Source organism: Bufo gargarizans, chromosome 2 (genome assembly GCF_014858855.1).
Source record: "Bufo gargarizans isolate SCDJY-AF-19 chromosome 2, ASM1485885v1, whole genome shotgun sequence".
Lineage (NCBI taxonomy): Eukaryota > Metazoa > Chordata > Amphibia > Anura > Bufonidae > Bufo > Bufo gargarizans.
Window position 1 is genome coordinate 645814409 of NC_058081.1, and position 18678 is coordinate 645833086.

General features: G+C 45.4%; 1 protein-coding gene across 1 annotated transcript in view; it reads right to left on the reverse strand.

The window, feature by feature from the left end:
• LOC122926251 (coiled-coil domain-containing protein 27-like) overlaps positions 1 to 18678 on the reverse strand; it is a 66902-nt gene that overhangs the window by 20027 nt on the left and 28197 nt on the right. The window contains exons 3-8 of the mRNA XM_044277625.1: positions 18116 to 18242; positions 17158 to 17324; positions 16539 to 16700; positions 6284 to 6508; positions 5283 to 5424; positions 2823 to 2953 (exon numbers count right to left, since the gene is read on the reverse strand). Of these exons, the coding sequence (XP_044133560.1) occupies positions 2823 to 2953; positions 5283 to 5424; positions 6284 to 6508; positions 16539 to 16700; positions 17158 to 17324; positions 18116 to 18242 (954 nt within the window). The remainder of the gene's footprint in view (positions 1 to 2822; positions 2954 to 5282; positions 5425 to 6283; positions 6509 to 16538; positions 16701 to 17157; positions 17325 to 18115; positions 18243 to 18678) is intronic.

The following is an 18678-nucleotide window of genomic DNA, read 5'->3' on the forward strand; positions in this document are numbered from 1 at the left end:
ATGGGTGTGAGGCCCCAGAATTCAGAACACACACAGTGTGACCTCAAGTCTGGGGCCGGGCTGAGGCAGTGTGGGCCAAATTCTATATCCCCCTCCCCCCAACCCTACCGTGAAACTGATATTTGGATGGACATAACATACATTGCTGCAAAATATATAGGAAAATACAGCAGCACATACCTCTTACATCCAGTGACATCTCCTGTCATGTAGACTTTCCTCAATGTCTTCATTCGGAGATTAGACCGCCATGACACCTTCTTTCAGCCGCGTCTCGTCTCTGCAGAGTTTCACAGAATTTTTTTTTAGATTCCTCACTTTACTATCATCCTCCCCTTCCTGGTGCCTAAACACTGTCATCCTGCTGCTACCTCCAATACTGAGCTAGTTCCATTCAAATAGTCCCCCATAATAATATGCTCCCAAACTGTCCTTAATAGTACTAGTGCTCCCTACAGCAGGGTTCCTCAACTCCAGTCCTCAGGGACCACCTGCCGGTCATGTGCTCAGGATTTCCTTAGTATTGAGCAGATGATACAATTAGGGTCAGTGCATCAGGACTTACCACAGGTATTCATTCTGTGGGATACTCTCAAATCATGACCGGCAGGTAGGCCCTGAGGACTGGAGTTGAGGAACACTGCCCCACAGTACCTCCAATAGTATCCCGATTAATATGTGCTCAATAATAATGCCCCTAGCAGTAAACAAGACCCCTCTATAAGATACCCCTATAAGAGCATGCAGTAGTAATAAAGTCCCCTATACTGTCTGCAGTAGTTATAATACCTCCTATAGTGGCTCAAGTATTTATAAAGACCAACTGCAGTGCCCCATGTAGTTACAATGACCCTCTGTAGTGCCACTAGATAAAATACCTAACCTCCCCCTGTAGTGCCCATATGTATAATGCTCTCTGTATTATTTTAATATACAATGGCCCCTCTGTATTAATGTAATAATTATGGCCCCCTCTGTATTATTATTGTAATAATGGCCCCCATCCTTTTCATATATGATTGCCTCCTTTGTATAATGTCTCCCACCCCCATAGTACCCCCAGTCCATGGCCCCCATCCTTTAAATATATGACAGTCTCCTTTTATAATGCCCCCCACCCCCATAGTGCCCCCAGTCCATGGGCCCATCCTTTTCATATATCATTGCCTCCTATTATAATGTCCCTCAGCCCCATAGTACCCCCAGTCCATGGCCCCCATCCTTTCCATATATGATTGCCTCCTTTTATAATGTCCCCCACCCCATAGTGCCCCCAGTCCATGGCCCCCATCCTTTCCATATATGATTGCCTCTTTTTATAATGTCCCCCACCCCCATAGTACCCCCAGTCCATGGACCCCATCCTTTCCATATATGACTGCCTCCTTTTATAATGTCCCCCACCCCCATAGTGCCCCCAGTCCATGGCCCCCATCCTTTCCATATATGATTGCCTCCTTTTATAATGTCCCCCACCCCCATAGTGCCCCCAGTCCATGGCCCCCATCCTTTCCATATATGATTGCCTCCTTTTATAATGTCCCCCACCCCCATCCTTTCCATATATGATTGCCTCCTTTTATAATGTCTTCCACCCCCATAGTGCCCCCCCAGTCCATGGCTTGCCTATTAAAACAATAAATAAATACTTACCTCTCTTCCTTACTCCGTCACCGTTTCTGGCCCGTCTTTAAGCGTCCCGGTGCAGGCGGTCACAAACACATCACCGTGACCTCCTGCGCCGTGTAATCACGTCATCTCGCGAGACCCGGCGCAGGAGGTCATGACGAGCTAATCGAAATCTCCTGCACCGCTCTACTGCCTGATAGGCTTCAGGTCCCTAGCCTGAAGCCTATGAGGCTGAAAGGAGGGGAAGGGAGACATCAGCTCCCATGGCCCACATTGAAATTCCTGCTGCCTGGCGCCCCCTGCAATTTTGCTCCCCGGGCAACACCCCCCCCCCCCCCCCCACACACACACACACTACGCCACTGGCTGGACGAGATGCTGTACATTAAATATATGTATGTAGTGCAGTAAATCTAATGTGTTATGTGCCACTTGTGCAGGGGGTGGGAGACTAGGGGCCCACCGAGGGATTCCCCTGTACCCCTGTGGGCTAGTCCGAGCCTGCCCCTCAATCAAGTCAGAATATCCTAGTGCGATATATGAAAATAGGTTTACTTAATTAGACAATTCGTTTGAGTTATGAAACCTATTATATTACATTAGTCATGAAATGAGCACTTTTTTCAGATCTGTTAATGTCAGACATCAATATGCCATATACAGTGCATCTATGGCGACCATCTTATGCCATGGCCAAGTCAGACTTGTGGTGGCATCCTTGGAAATGTACTAGGATTCTAGAGCAATGGAGCAACCTGCCAATGTTTAAAGTTGAGTTGGAAGGGACTGTTGATGGGTGATATATGATGATGAATTCTCATCTATTAGCTGCCTATAACTCCGAAATTCTCATCTAATCCCTATAACTACGAAATGTGGCATGCTGGGGGCAAAAGATGCATGACCTACAGTATGTCTTTGTTGAGTGCTGTCATCCGTGGGGAGCTAGACTAAAAGTTGAATGCATATCACAATACAGAATATACAAACAACACAATGAAGTGTCTGATTTTCAGCCACCAAGCAGGCGAAACCGGTGCAGATAATTCTAGTTAATGATTGGCATTGTGTTGAGAACAATGGTGGAGTGACTGTATCATGAATGATTACATGACATGTGGCTCTACAGGACTCAATGTTGAAGACTACATGGAGTGCCTGGGCCAGTTTACAGTCTTTACAGGTGCCTGTACCTTCTTGGACATGGCTTGTATCTGAATCTCTCTCTCCCTCAGTTCTGTCTGTAAAGCTTCTTTTTCAGCTGCCGATTTCCTCAGTTTGGACTCGTGAGATGAAACCGTCTTCTGCAGGGAGGAAATGACTCCTGAAAATAGAGAGATACACTGATATGCAGAAAATTGCATTTGGAGGGTGAAGGTGCAGTAGGTACAACCTGACCAGGGCCTTAGTGTCATGGGGCACTGCTACAAATTTTGCTTCAGGGCTCAAGAGCTTCAAGATGAATTTATGAAAACAAAATCTGTTTCATGCAAAAATTTGCTACTTTTTACCATTGTGTGCCCCTTGCATCACTTTTGAGTAAATTTACTATAATTTATGCCAGAAACCTTTGTAAATTATGACTCAAAAGTACACCAGCACATAACTGGCATGACTTTTGGTGCCTCGAGGGCCAGAGATGCGGCTACTTTATTAACCCCTTAGTGACCAGCCTGTTTTGGTCCTTAGTGACCAAGCAATTATTTTCAAGTTTTCATAGTTACATTCCAAGAGCTATAAAGTTTTTTATTTTTTTCCATCGATGTAGCCATATGAGGGCTTATTTTTTGCATGACAAGTTGTAGTTTTTAATAGCACCATTTTGGTATACACATAACTTAATAATTACTTTTTATTAACTGTTTCTAGGAGGGGGAGGGGAAAAATAGCCATATTGTCAGAGCATTCAAATTTCGGCATACGTAACATGACTTTTTTTTTTTCTACAGCAGTCACTGTGTAGGGTAAATCACGCAATAATTGTGTAATGCCCTTAAGGACATCGCAATACCAAATTCGTGGAGGAGATTTTATTTTTGCCGTTATGTTTCATTGAAAAGTATTTTTTAATGGAAAAATTTATATTTTTTAAATTCAGATTTTTGTTAAATTTAATAATCCTTTACTTAGCATTTATTTTTACAAGTTATTAGTCCCACAAGGGGACGTTGACATGTGATCTTCTGATCGCTTCTATTATACATTGTACTGCTTATGCGGTACAGAGTATTATACTATCAGTACGATACTGATAGGCAATCACTGAGGGCAGGCCTGTCATACTCAAGACTTCGGCACACTGCAATCTTGATTGCGGCAATGGTGATGCCTAACGTAAGGTTTCCTCTCTTTCTAAGCCACTTAGATGCCATGGTCGGTGACTGCAGTATCTAAGGGGTTAAACGCCCTGTATTCTGCCAATCTAGACCATTAGAGCAGGAGTCCGTCTCTCAGGTGAGAACCGGGCTCCTGTTCCTATGCAGCACAGACTAGGCCGCTGTAAAAAGGCGCATAGGAAGTCACTAACGGTTTAAGAGCCATGTGCCTCATAAGAGATTAGGCCCATCTCACTCCAGCTTGCAGGGGATAAATACTGTATGAGACGCCTGATCTCCCCTAATGAATATACTGCTTATTATGTACAAGAAACCATGTAGTGTCATGATAACAAAATATATAATCCAAATCGAGAGTGTTAAGCACTTTCAGAATATACTAGATTCATAGAGGCTAGAATTTTTCTAAAACTCATTCTATAGTCAATGGTCCAACAGTGTTATCATATGTACCACTTGTTTTTTTTTTCTTCCTGGTGCTTCCCTTGGCCTTTGAGAGAAATGAAGGATCCATTGAAAGAGTGGTATGTGAGACATAACCATGCTGTCCACCATGCATAAGTGGACAGGAGGTAGAGGAACCACTGTGACCTTTAAGGGGTATTACAGCTTTTTGATATGGATGACCTATCCACCAGATAGATCATCAAAATCATATCAGTGGGGTCTGACACTCTCACCCCTACCAATCAGCTGTCATCAGCAGCCACTGGTACCGAAAACTAAACAGTAGATGGAGCTGGAAGCAGAAGGCTCCGTCCACAGTGTAGTGGCAATGATGCATTACAACTCCTGTTCACTTTAAGGGGAGCTGAACTAAAGTAGATTGGCGCGACCACTGCACAGTGGACAGAGCCTTCTGCTTCCGCCTCTCTTAGTTTTAGTGCTGAAAACAAATGATCAGTAAGGGTAGTCCTAGAGATACATCATGAGGTGCTCTATAATGGGCGATTTGAGAGCATGGAGCCCATATACTGGTGTTGTGTGGGGGGACCTGTCCTGTCTGTGTCCGCCCTTGATGCTGTCTACTGAGGGGGCATGTTTATTTCTTATTACATGTTGAAATCCAAAATAATCAATTCCTCTTCAGCCAACTTACCTCTTATGTGCATGGCCAGCTTAGCAAATCACTGGCTGCACTGAAGTGAATGGACAGGAGCTGGAGACGTTTTTCTAATCTCCTTCTACAGCCCATCAGAATTTTCTTGAACAGTATTATGGTAGCAATCTCTGGCCAGGACCAACATTATATTTAGCGAGACAGAAGAAGAAAGCCTATTCTACTTTTGGGTGGCGTTATCGCAGACATTTTATTACCTTTTGACATCTCATAGTCCTTCCTTATGATCTCCATGTCTTCCTTTAGTTTCTGGATAAGCTGACTGTTGTCTTCAGGTTGATCCATGGGCAAATTAGATTTTTCTTCATCTTCTTTTGATGTGATGTCATCAATTAAAATCTGATTGCAAATGAATACAGTGTTCTCTGGTTGATATTGGAAATAGTCAGCAACTGAGCCCCTCTGTTGTGGGGAGAGGGGCAGTTAGTTTTTCCTAGATTACTATATCTGTAAAGAATAAATCAAGGCAACTGGACTTACTGTAGATTTCTTGAAAACGTTTCACTTGTTCTTCCAACGAGCTTTCTCAATTCTGAGTGACTGTACAAGAATTCTCTGGGAATAAATATGTAACTGAATCAACATCTGTTAATTATACCCAGCATGGGGTCAAAGGTGTTGATTCCATTATCCTAATTGGAGTCAGTAGGTGATAATGACCTCCCACATATTTACTCCCAGATAATTCTTGTACAGTCACTCAGAATTGAGAAAGCTCGTTGGAAGAACGAGTGAAACGTTTTCAAGAAATCTACAGTAAGTCCAGTTGCCTTGATTTATTCTTTACAGATATACCATGACCTGGATAAATGAGAACCTTCACAGACATATTCCTAGATTATTGTTTGGTGCCCTTGGTATAAAGACATTCCCTAGAATTTAAAACATCAGAATAGCTTCTGTGCCAACTAGAAATACTGGGGGATTTTGTCCTGGGAGTGAGTGGAGCGCTGGAGAATAGTACAGGCTGTAAGGATAAGTAATTTAATCTATATCACTTTATATATAGGTTACTTTTACTGTAAAATGGTGATACTATAATACTATATCCCAGCTATTACCACATAGGAGTTGAGGTCTTCATATGATGTTGAAATATTAGCCCCGTACTGGTGACTGATGTTACCATGCTTATCATAATCCAGCAATGTAATACAATACTTATATATACAACATCACTTATGACATGACTTATTACCTCTGTTTCCATTAGTATGCTTTGGCTTTTTCTCTGGTTTTCAGGCAAGCTTTCTGCCAAGGATACAGCAGATGCCTTTCCCTCCGAACTCATAGATAAATTCTTATGGCTTGATACTGATTGTGATTTTCCTTCTGTTACATCCGTGGGGTACTCTTTAAAAGGGAGACATTCTTTCTCTGTGTGCAAATTTAGTTGGTCAAGATGGTCTATAGATGACTTGTCCTATGGATACAAAAACATAGCTCTTCAACAAGAATAACACCTTTTGGGGTCTAAAAATGCACAACAGTGGCTTATTTATAAAGATAAATCTGCCACATGTCATACTGACTAGTCTAAATTTATAGCTCCTATTAATTGGGCATTTTTGGCACACATTGGTGCATCCTAAGCCACACTCTTTCTGTCTGACCACACCCTTCCCACTAAGCCACAACCCTTGTCAGAAAGGGTCTAGCACATTTAATAAATTTGGTGCAAGGCATGAAATTGTTTGTTGGGTCAAACTGAACCAAAATTCTGCTGCATTTTAAAGAAAATCTAAAGCAATTTAGAAAATCTCCCCCTTTGTGCTATAGCATATGTCAGTCTGGAGGGCTAAAGCCACTGTAATTATAATTAATAGAATGCAATAGAGCTGGGATCATCTAAAGTCTAGATCTTCCTCCTCAACGGAGAAAGACAGGAGAACAGAGCTTCGACCAATGGGGGGGGGGGGGAATAGGGATAAGGATAGGGAGAAAGAATTATTCTACAGTATTGAAGCAGAACAGGGTTCAATAGGGGAGTTTACAGCCTGGGTAATAGGAACAATCCTATTACACCTTGCTGCACTGACTGCGGATCCAAATTGACATCATACTGCTGCTAATTCCAGGTTTGCAATACTTCTGTAATTCCTGAGAACCGTTCTTGTTATGGGGGTCTTATTAGCCCTTGTGCGGTGCAGTTATATATATGTTCTAAAGCCTATTTTTGTTGTGTATTAGTGTGGAAAAAGAAAAAGGGCTTATTAGCCATTGAGTGGTAAAGTGTGAAAATTAAAGCACTTTTTGGCGTGTATTAGTGGCAAAAAAATATATATTATTTACCGTTCACAGCCGCAGTTATATGTTCTAAAGCCTCTTTTTTTGTTGTGTATTAGTGGGGGGGGGGGGGGGGGGGGGGGTTTATTAGCCATTGTGGTGAAGTAAGAAAATTACAGCCCTTTTTGGCGTGTATTAGTGGCAAAAAATGTTTTATCATTTGCCGTTCACGGCCGCGGTTATATGTTCTAAAGCCTTTTTTTGGTGTGTATTAGTGGGGAAAAAGAAAAAGGGCTTATTAGCCATTGTGTGGTGAATTGAGAAAATTAAAGCACTTTTTGGCGTGTATTAATTTCCTTTTTATTGACTTATTTAATCTAACAGTATGTCAGACAGAGAAGTGACAGGCCTTGCACAAGGGCGGGGCACAGGCCTAAATGTTTGTAGGGCTTGGCACAGATCGCAGCAGAGTAAGGGGCCGTGGCAGCAGGGGTCACTTCGAGAGGCCTGAGCTCTCAGTGTCAGCTAGCGGTCGTGTCTTGACCAGCAACCCAGCGGTTCTTGAATGCAGTGGCATACTAGGCAGACCACGCCGTTGCTATGGGGCCCGCGGCACAGGGGGGCCCGCAGAGCATGGAATGCCCCGCCCCCTACTTCCACTCTGCACAAGACAAAGTTATTCATGGCATGCGGTATTGAGGCGGCCCACTTGTGTTCTGCCAGTGGGCGTCCGGCAGCCCCACCCCCCGACGTTGACGCAACCCCTCCCTGTCTGACCTCCAGGCAGCGGGTTCCCAGGCACTACGTCTGCTCTCTGCTGAGACACTGGCCAATCAGCATTTAGCAGAGCAAAGATCCTGCTACTGATTGGCCAGTGTAACGCTGGCAATCAGCAGCAGGAGCAGGCTCAGGCACGCACCCGGCATGGCAGACTATCCTCTGCTCTCAGCGCGTGCTGCCTGCCATCTGTCTTAGGCTCTCGGCGCTCAAGTCAGCCAGTCAGTGCAGTCCAGCCCCGGCCCAGACTGAAGGACCGCTCCGGAGCCTCTGTAATCACAAAAGCAGGTCTTCTCGGACTGTCTGAGACCTCATACATTAGAATGGTGGTGGATCTTTCTGTCAAAATGTTAATGTCTGTAGCCAGCCCAATACTTGTATTAGCCAGGGGTAGATTTGGCATTTGTGGCGCCCCAAGATAACTTATGTCTGGGGCTCCAATCAAAGACATTCAGTATATACCTACCTCCTGCAATCTATAACTATCTTCTTATGTGACGCCGACACCCTTGATGTGCTCCACACACAGTACAATGCCCCTTTATGTGCCCTGCACACAATATAATGCCCCTTATGTGCACCAAACACAGAATAATGACTCCATATGTGCTCCTCACACAGCATGATGCCTCCTTATGTGCCACCAACACAATATAGTGCCTCTTTATGTGCACCCAACATAATATGGTGCCCCTTTATGTGTCCCCAATACAATATGATGCCCCTTATGTGTTTCCAAACAATATGATGGCTTTATATGTGCACTCAATATGTGCCCCTCGTACAGTATAATGTCCTTTATGTGCTAGTCGCATAGTGAAGGACCACTCCGGACCCGGGTCACTGTACACACTGTACACCGGACACGGACAGAATAAACACACCCAGGTAGTGTGCCACTGCCACAGTAAGAGTTTCACTTTTAATAAAGGGGGGGGGGGGGGGCTGGAGGTGTAGGAGGAAAGCACACTGTCCTTCTAAGTCCTCTATGAGCCTACAGGCCGCCCCAGCACATCAGTCACCTTGGGGGGGGACACCTGTAGGCTCAAAGAGGACTCAGAAAAACAGTGTGCTTTCCTCCTAATTCTCCTGTTTTCATCAGCAGCAATGTGCACACCCGGCACCCGCTTTGCTACTGCCACTGCCCCCCTCCCGTAGCGCAGATGAAAACATTCAGCGACATGTGCAGCGTCCCACTACGTGTGTGTGGGCACTGCTTAAAAGCACTTTTCACTTTCCTATAAGCACTAGGTTGTCATGTATAATTTTGCATTTGTGTAACTGCAAAATCCCTGTTAGCAGGCCTATTAGGTATAATTTATAAATCCTGCCACTAGATGGGGATAAAGTTCAGGTCCTATATATACTCAGGTCAGAGGAGTGAGACAGAGGAGTTGAGACCAGGAGGGAGTAGAGAGGAGTTGAAACTAGGATGTAGTTCAGAAGAGAGCAGATCTGAGGTAGTCAGATCAAGTTAGTGGGAGGAAAGATAGAGTGAAGACTTCGCAACACAGATTAGTGAGTGGAGCCAACTTCGCTAGAAGGTGTTTACTCAGATGTTAGGCGCAGAAGAGCGTTTTCCTTCTGTAGCTGCACTATAGACTTGCATCCCTGACCAGTAGGAGAAGAGTTTGCCTCCCTGGAAAAGAAACAAGCAATCCTAGGAATTCATCGGTGATAAGAGCCAGTATTTAGGGCCACAGACACCTTTGCATGGTGGAGGTTTATTAGCTTCAGGCAGCCACACCAACCTTCTGAGGGACAGTTGAGTTTTCCTGTCTACCAATATTTAGCTTGTAGGGAAAGCCAAGGAATAGGATCCAAAGCATCTAAAGGAACCAGGTACACCTAACCCACTGCTCCAAAACCCACCAAAAACATGACAAGCCTTAAAAGGGACACTGACAGGCCCGATAAACATATTTAGTTATTCCTATGCAGTGATAGGTCTATTAAAGTGTATTCCAATCACATAAGAGTACCCCCTGTCCGCATTTTAAACCATGTAAAAACAACTTTATAATCATCTGTCAATCACCTTCCTTTATGCCCAAGTGGTGTTTTTTCACATTTCTTTATGCTCAAGGGGCGTTTTTACTCCTACCTTTGTGCCCAGCCGCGCCCCAACTGTCGCTTCCTAGCGCCGCCCAGTTCATTATTATTTACTGCGCTGGGCGGCTTTTACAGTCCCCGATCCTCCCGAGTCGGCGCAGGCGCAGCAGGAGACGCTGGCATTGAATAAGGGACGCAGGCGCACTGCGAGTGAGGGTGCCAGGCAAGTTATCCGGCGCACGCGCAGAAGGTACAAGTGAGTTCAATGCCAGGGTCTCCTGCTGCATCTCGGTCATCGGCGCAGGCGCAGTGGAGATGTCTGTGCAGGGAGTGGTCAGACATTCACTGCGCCTGCGCCGATGACCGAGATGTCTGTGCAGGCAGCGGTCAGACATTCACTGCGCCTGCGCCGAAGACAGACGCGCACGGCGCAGGCGCGAGAATTCGTCCGCTGACTCAGAGGTAGGATCGCATTCCAGAGGAGATGGGCGGGCTGGAGGGACGCGCTGGGCGGCATTTTGTGAAGGTAGACCGAGCCTCTAGGTGCTGAAAAGACGTCTGCATAGCACCTAGAGGCTCATTAGCATATCAATAAAAGTTAGTTTTTTATGGAAACGGCTGCACAAAAAGCTATTATAATAGCATTGTTTGGTACAGCAGACACTAGCGGATCGCTAGTGTCTGACAGCTAAATTTGTCAAAACGATGTGGTAGAAACCCTATAACGGTACTGGCGTCATGACAGAAACCATCAAAGGACTCAGCCGCAACAAGCACCCTAAGCACCCTTAACGTCAAGGGCACCTCAACCACCATCTTAGCTGATGCTTCCTACCACAGAGCGTGCCCCAGAGGATTTCGTGCTGTCCACCTCAACACTGTGCTGCCAGCCCAGGGAGGCTTTCTGCTAACCGTGAGTAAACTGATGAACTGTGTGTTATATCATTTGACCCCTCATCGGTCTACCGTGAACCTCACATGTTCCCCCTGCGACTGGCTGGCTGCACATGGGGGGGGGGGGGCAGTCAATAGCAGGCCACGATGGGAACGAGCCTCCCTAGCATTGCGAGTGACGCTAGGGAGGCTCATTTCTGACGTGGCCTGCTATTGACTGCACCCCCCATAGGGCATAAGTATTATCTGAATGCGGTGCCTGGGCATTTTTGGGGCATAATAGGGGTTAGATAGCCCCTTAGAATACGGGATGTTTTTTTGTTTTTGCATTTCCTTTTTTCTATGAATAGGTTTTTTATGTCTAAATAGTGTAAAAATAAATTAACACTTTGAAAAACAAAATGTATTTACTTTTTTACATCACCATATTCTGACCCCCATAACTTTTTTATAGTTACATCTACTGAGCTGTGTGGGGGCTCATTTTATGCAGGATAAACTGTAGTTTTTATTGAGACCATTTTGGAGTGTGTTTGACTTTTTGATCACGTTTTATAAAAAAAAATTGGGGTAAGAGAAGTGATGAAAAAATGGCGTTTGTAGAAAAGGGGTTAATTTGTGGGGGATGGGCTATGTCAGGCTTTAGCACAGTGGACACAGGCAGGAGAAGCGATGTGTATGCGCTCCTGACCTGCACTCGTTCAGCTGTGCTCGCATACATATTGAGCCCTGTGTCCACTGTCCTGTGCACACTCTGCTAAAGCCTGACATAACCCATCTATGCCCAGCTTTACCAAAGCAGACTGGCAGGAGCAGTGATGTGTGCTGTACATCATTCACTACAGCCCCAGTGAGATCCTTACTCCCATACAGCACTGTCATTTCAACGGTGTATCAGAGTAAGGATAATAAAAGTTGGTTAATAAAGAAAAAAACTAAAAGATTTAGTAGGTCATGTATACATTCCTTTATTGGCAAATGGGGGTGTGACAGGGGAGGGGCCAGGACAGGAGGTGGGATGGGCCGTGGGTAGGTAGTGGGCGGGGTTAGGGGGCCCAATTCAGATTCTTGCTATGGGGCCCAGTGATTTCTATGTACTCCCCTGCTTGAATTGTTGACTTGATCTTCGACTTCGTCACAAGTGACATCAGACACCACCAGCCATGAGTCTGTGGGTTCTTCAGACACACTCCTTAGTTGGCATGGCCTGGGAGCAGGCCCGGTGCCCTCCCCTGTCCTCAACCTGCCTCTTTCCTTTTCTGTTCCCTCAGCCAGAGAAGTACTATATGCTGTTGGCTCAGCTCCCCTATACAGCGAGGACGAGCTACTAAAGAACAGTCAGCACCTACTGCCCAGCCAAGATCCGCCGCTTCCGCCGGTAGGCAGGCAAGTAATGATGAGGAGAGTGGCGAGGGAGCTGGTGTTGCAAGTGGTCAGGCTCCTGGCTCAGAGACCATTAAGGAGGACATCAGTGACGTGCAGACAGTACTCGATGATGATGTAGCCGATTGCAATTGGGAGACAGTGACGAAGGGACTTCATCATCAATGGAAGTAAAGGGTGGCAGCTTACGTGTGAGGCAGCGGCGGAGCCAGCAAGTCCGTAGCATGGCCGGGAATAAGCAGGGTGGCAGCAGTGGGAAGTCGGGAGCCAAACGTGTCCGGGGTAGACAACCCACTTCGCAGGAGCCTACGAGCCCGGAAAGTAGTGGTGCAAGGGTTCACGGAGGCAGTGGCGGAGCAGTCAGTCAGTGCGGAGTGTTGGGGGTAAAATCACTTACTCGGCAGTGTGGCAGTTTTTTGTTAAGCTGCCGGGGGAGGTGAACATGGCCATTTGTTGAATCTGTGGGCAGAAGGTGAAGCGTCGCCTGGGTTCCAATGTTGGCACCACGGCCCTGCGTCAACATATGCAGCGCCACCTTAAAGTGGCTCCAATGTGGTGGTCTAGCCTGCCGCAGCAACCGCTGCATCACCCAGTGGCACGCACCCGATTTCAGGCAGTCAAGACTCCACCACCTCAGCTGAAAGAAGCTGTCCGTCCTTCCCATCATCTGCTGGTCCTGATGCTCCTGCTCCTTCTTCTCCTAGTCAGTCATTCCATCAGCAATCGATCACTGAAGCAATTGCCAAGAGACAACAGTATGCGTGCACTCATCCAATGGCGCAGAAGCTGAACATGCTCCTGGCCAAGTTGCTGGTGCTGCAGTCCCTTCCTTTCTAAGTGGTGGACTCTGAACATTTCAGAGAACTGATGGCTTGTGCCGAGCCAACCAGCAACTTGGCCAGGTGACGCTGCTTCTGCCTCCACGTTCTCACGCCGTTGGTCCTGCGACAATGTCCGCCTCTGCCCCCTCATCCTCCACCTTTTCCTCAGCCTCCAGTGCAGGGACAATTCACAGTGTCCCGCCAGTATACCACATGTGCAGGGCACCACGCTGTTCTGCACCTAGTTTGCCTTGGCGAACAGAGTCACACAGGGGAGAAACTGCTCTGCGACCTTCATCAAGAAATCGAATCCTGACTTTCTCTGCGACAACTCAAAATCTGAACCATGGTGACCGACAACTGGAAGAACATTGTGTCGGCGCTGCGCCAAGGAGGGCTGAGGCATGCGCCCTGCATGGCACACGTGTACAATCTGGTTGTCAAGTGTTTTCTGAAGTCTTCCACCTATCTGCAAGACATCCTAAAATTGCCCAGAAAACTTTGCATATACTTCAGCCACTCGTACACTGCCAAGCATACCCTCCTTGAGCTACAGCGGCAGAACGGCATCCCCCAACCTAGGCTGATATGCAACATTTACACCCGTACGGATTTCCACCCTCCATATGTTGGAACGACTATACGAACAAAGAAAGCCCATAAATGATTTCTTGATGATACAGGCGGACAAAGGTACTCCCCTGTGTAACTTCGATGTTAGCCAGTGGCAACTCATGCGTGACACCTGCAGTTTGCTCGTGCCCTTTGAGGAGGCCACTTTATTTGTCAGTCGCCAGGACTACGGGATGAACAACGTCATTCCACTTATTCATATCCTAGAAAAGATGCTGGTAAATCTGGCTGGTCAGGGGACTGGAAGACGTGGTGCCTACATTTCACGGCCACATGAGCCCTGTGGGGGCTGAACTGGAGGAGGACATTGGAGCACAAAATAGGTAGTTTTTCTACACAGGTGATAGTAGAGGAGGAGCAGGAGCAGCCGGAGGAGCAAATGGGTGATGAGGAAGACGAGGCAGATGACACAAATGGCCCGATGCATACTCACTTGCTTGTGTAGTGACAGCTGAATTGTCACCATTCGGCAGAGGGATGACTACTGGCTCTCCACTATGTTACACCCTCGCTACTGGTCCAAATGGGGGCCTTTTTGACACCCGCTGAGAGGGAGGAAAAACTGAACTACTATAGAGACATCCTATGTAGTCAATTGGCCGCTGCCTATCTGTGCCATCGTCCATCCTCTCACAGGTCTGACTGTGGGGACCTCTGCGCTCACATTCCACTGCCATGGCTTCTGGGGGGAGGGGGTCTCAGGAGCAGTACTAGCTCCATCAGCAGCAGCCTGAGCCTAGAGTCGCTGATGAGCAGCTTTCTTCACCCGCATATTTACGAAACTACTCACCAGCAACTAGACATAGAGTAGAACCTGAACCAGCAGGTGGTGGCATACTTGTGTAAGGCCTAGAGTGGCATTACTACATTTACGCCCTGCTTCTATCTGGGTATGCAATCTCAATGTCATTTTATACATTTATTCCAGGTCCCACATATTGTGCATTTTTCTGTTATGCATCTGTTTATGTTTGAATGTAATGTGCCTGGTTAACCAGCAGGTGGCAGCAAATATGGCAGAGCAGTATGTAGAATAGACTGGAACCTTCCAGTCCATTTTTAGACCGGTTTCTTCTGGCTACCTGCCTCAGTTACTATTTTGATGCTGACACCCACCCACCTGATGCCACACATCTGATGCCAAGTGCTCCTTCTTACACCCACCATCATCAGTGGGTACTGTTAGTGCCACCCACCTCCCAACTCTGTCACCTGTTTACTCTATGCTCTCCTGATGCTGCTGCCACCTCCACACTATGTCACCTTGCCACTTTGTGGTCTCCTGATGCTGCTACATCAACACTATGTCACCTTTCCACTCTGTGGTCTCCTGATGCTGCTGCCACCTCCACACTATGTCATTGGGCCACTCTGTCGTCTCCTGATGCTTCTCGCACCCCCACACTATTTAATTGGGCCACTCTGTGGACTTCTCATGCTGTTCCCACCCTCCCTCCTCCTGTATGGTCCCATCAGAATTGACTTATGATTTGGTAGCCAAAAGCAGGAGTGGGTGCAAAACACAGAAGACATGCAAATATTCAATTCATGTGTCATCTCTGTTTTGGATCCACTTCTGTTTTGGCATTAGCAATACTGATGGATTACTGACGAAATGAAGGTGGATTCTCAACAGACAGGATCAGTTTTTTGGGGGTCATTATTCTGACGGATCAGAGGAAGGGCAAAATAATCAGTAAAGTAAACACAAACTTACTGCTGACACCCTCTCCACTCTGTATGGGGGCTCTATTTGTATCAGCGTTTAATAGAACAGGTTCTGTAGGCATCTATGTGGAATCAGCTGCCGATGGTGTAAAAGAAGTGCGCTCTTTCACGCTATAGTAGGATCTTGGTCTTCTGCACGGTTCTTAATACCTGATGGTAACATCGACCTGTAAGGCTGAGTTGACACTTAAGTTATTTGGTCAGTTTTGGCCCCGTGACTGCCCAAAGAAGTAAAGTGTGCAGTGATTCTAAGAGCGACGCCTGTCATCTACATGTCATAGGGACTCACAGTATTATTTCATTACCACAGCAGACTCCCTATGCGTGTTGCTCCTAGGCACAGTGTTCTACACCACTATACAGGCTCTCTGCAGCCCGGAAATAGCTGTTTTTTAATGCGATTCGCCACAAATTAATTTGGATTGTATCGTTTCAAAAAATTCGGCAAACCAACTGAATTTTTGAGAAATTTGCTCATCTCTAGTTGTCACATCTGTTTTCCAAGATTCCTGAACAGAAATAGCTCAAGCAATATGCCAATGGGTATGTTTCACTGAATAACTATGCAGACCGGAGTATAGGAAAGTCAAGTGACAACCCCTATATTTGATTGTGGTCATTCTAGTTGTCACCCAGCCACCAACAGTGGAATACCTGCCCATGTTGTGTCTCATATTGCAGCTCAGCTCCACGGACGTGAATATGAATGAAATATCAGACACAACCTGCAGACAGGTGTGGTGGTGTTTTCTAATTCTGTAGATCGCCTTTGATGGGACTAAACATATATACTGTACAAACAACTAGTTTTGCTGCAGTTATGCTTTAACAAAATTTTTGTAGTTGAAGACACCTGGTTACCTTATGGAATATGGACATGATCATCATTGATTGAGAACAAAGGTTCACTTTTTTTTTATAGATAGTTGCTTAACTCACCTCTTCTCTCCCAGTCTGTGGGTAGACCGATCTATGGACATCACTCTGAAGCTGTAATACTTCATTCTTCAGATTGGAGATGACCTGATCTTTTCTCTTGCATTGTACTTCATATCTTGAAAGCCGGTTTATCTCTTCTCCCAGTTTAAGAAGGCAACGTTCCTAGAAACATACGGGTCCTTACATTTTGAATCTACTACCGACATACTAATGAACTCTAGTAGCTGTGTCCAAGAAGTAGTCAAGGTACAGAAGACATTTTTGACATGGTGTCAGAGTCACTCAGGCTTTATATAAATGCATGGATTCTGCTCTCTCCTCCTAACCCATGAGTGTCCAATCAGTCCGACCTCTGTGACCACAGCTGATTTTTACCTCTAGGAAAGTGCCCACATTTGGATTCTGATTGTGCTTGGCTTGTTTTGGAGGTCGGAAGGCTAGCCCATATTATCCAAAGGGTATGGCCAACAGATGCAGAATATCCATAGCAGATGGATAGATAAGATAGATAAATGAGTGGAGAGATGAATGAATTAAAAAATGATGGTGAGATTGATGCTAGAGAGATGGATAGAGTAATGCACAGAGAATAAGATAGATAGATATTTACATCTTTTACCTTTTCATTGAGAACACTTATGTACCACGGAGTCTTAATCTCCACAGATGTCAGGTAGGTTTGATTGGTTGGATTCCCGTTGTACTGTAGATTCACTGAGGAGCCGTCTAAGGATGTGCTAGTCTTGGAGAGCTCAGTACAGTTATGGATGTGAGGAAGTTTTCTGTCTACATAAGATTACATGAGAATATGTAGGCTATGGTAGTTAATAAAGCTATGTGTATATATATATATATATATATATATATATAGACTGTGTAGAATCAGGGCAGCACACCTAGTATCAAACCGATGGGTGCCAGCGGTGGAAACACCTTACCAAGGTGTATGATATAAAACAAGGAAAGACACCACAGCACATCCGTAGGTGAAAAATTGTGGATCTTTATTCACCCTTGCGACGTTTCAGTCCTCTTACTGGGACTATTTTCAAGCCGGCTTGAAAATAGTCCCAGTAAGAGGACTGAAACGTCGCAAGGGTGAATAAAGATCCACAATTTTTCACCTACGGATGTGCTGCGGTGTCTTTCCTTGTTTTATATATATATATATATATATAAAATCACAAATATTGCAGCAGCACAGTCAGACGTTGAGCACTGGGTGCAATTCCTCACAGAGGCCGGCCCATCCTCCACGATATATACAGGACAAATGACGAGGCAGCACTTCCAGCTTTCAGTGATAGGGTGAAGACCCCAAAACAACTTTAATCCAGCAACGTTTCGGCCTACTCAATGAGGCCTTTATCAAGCGTCGAAACGTTGCTGGATTATCCAGGCCGAAACGTTGCTGGATTAAAGTTGTTTTGGGGTCTTCACCCTATCACTGAAAGCTGGAAGTGCTGCCTCGTCATTTGTCCTGTATATATATATATATATATATATATATATATATATACTATATCTAGTCTATCTATCTATCTTTCCATCTATCTTATAAGAAAGGGCAGCATTACCTGTGGATAAAGCAGAGTTGCTAAGTTTACAGGATCCATGTGAAGTTCTAGATGTGTGCAAGTCAATGACTTGAGAGGAATTGTAGCTTCCAAATGAAGATTCTGGACTCACTGAAAATGTAGGAGACTGCAAGGAAATAAACATGGGAATGGTCAACCAATTTACTTTAAAGGGACTGTATCATACACATTCTATTAATTATTTGTAAAGATAAAATAATTCTGTCATTTTTTTTATATTTTCAGAAATTTTAATTTTTCACGTATCCATAAATATGGAAAATTAAATAATATCATATTTCCCACTTTTGACCAGCAGAGGGAGCAAACACAAAAAGTGGAGAATTCAATCTGCAAAATTAGCCTGGCCCCTCTCTTTGCTGGTGACCTCACATCTACCTTTCCCTTGTGACTGGGTGCAAAATGAGGGGGAGCAGATCTTTTCCAAACCTCTGTGTAGTATCATTTTGTTGGTGTCTGCACAGTGGTAAGTACAGTGAATGTTCAGGACAGTGTGGAATATATCATGGCTGTTCTCTATATGCAGAGCACAGTGTGAAGAG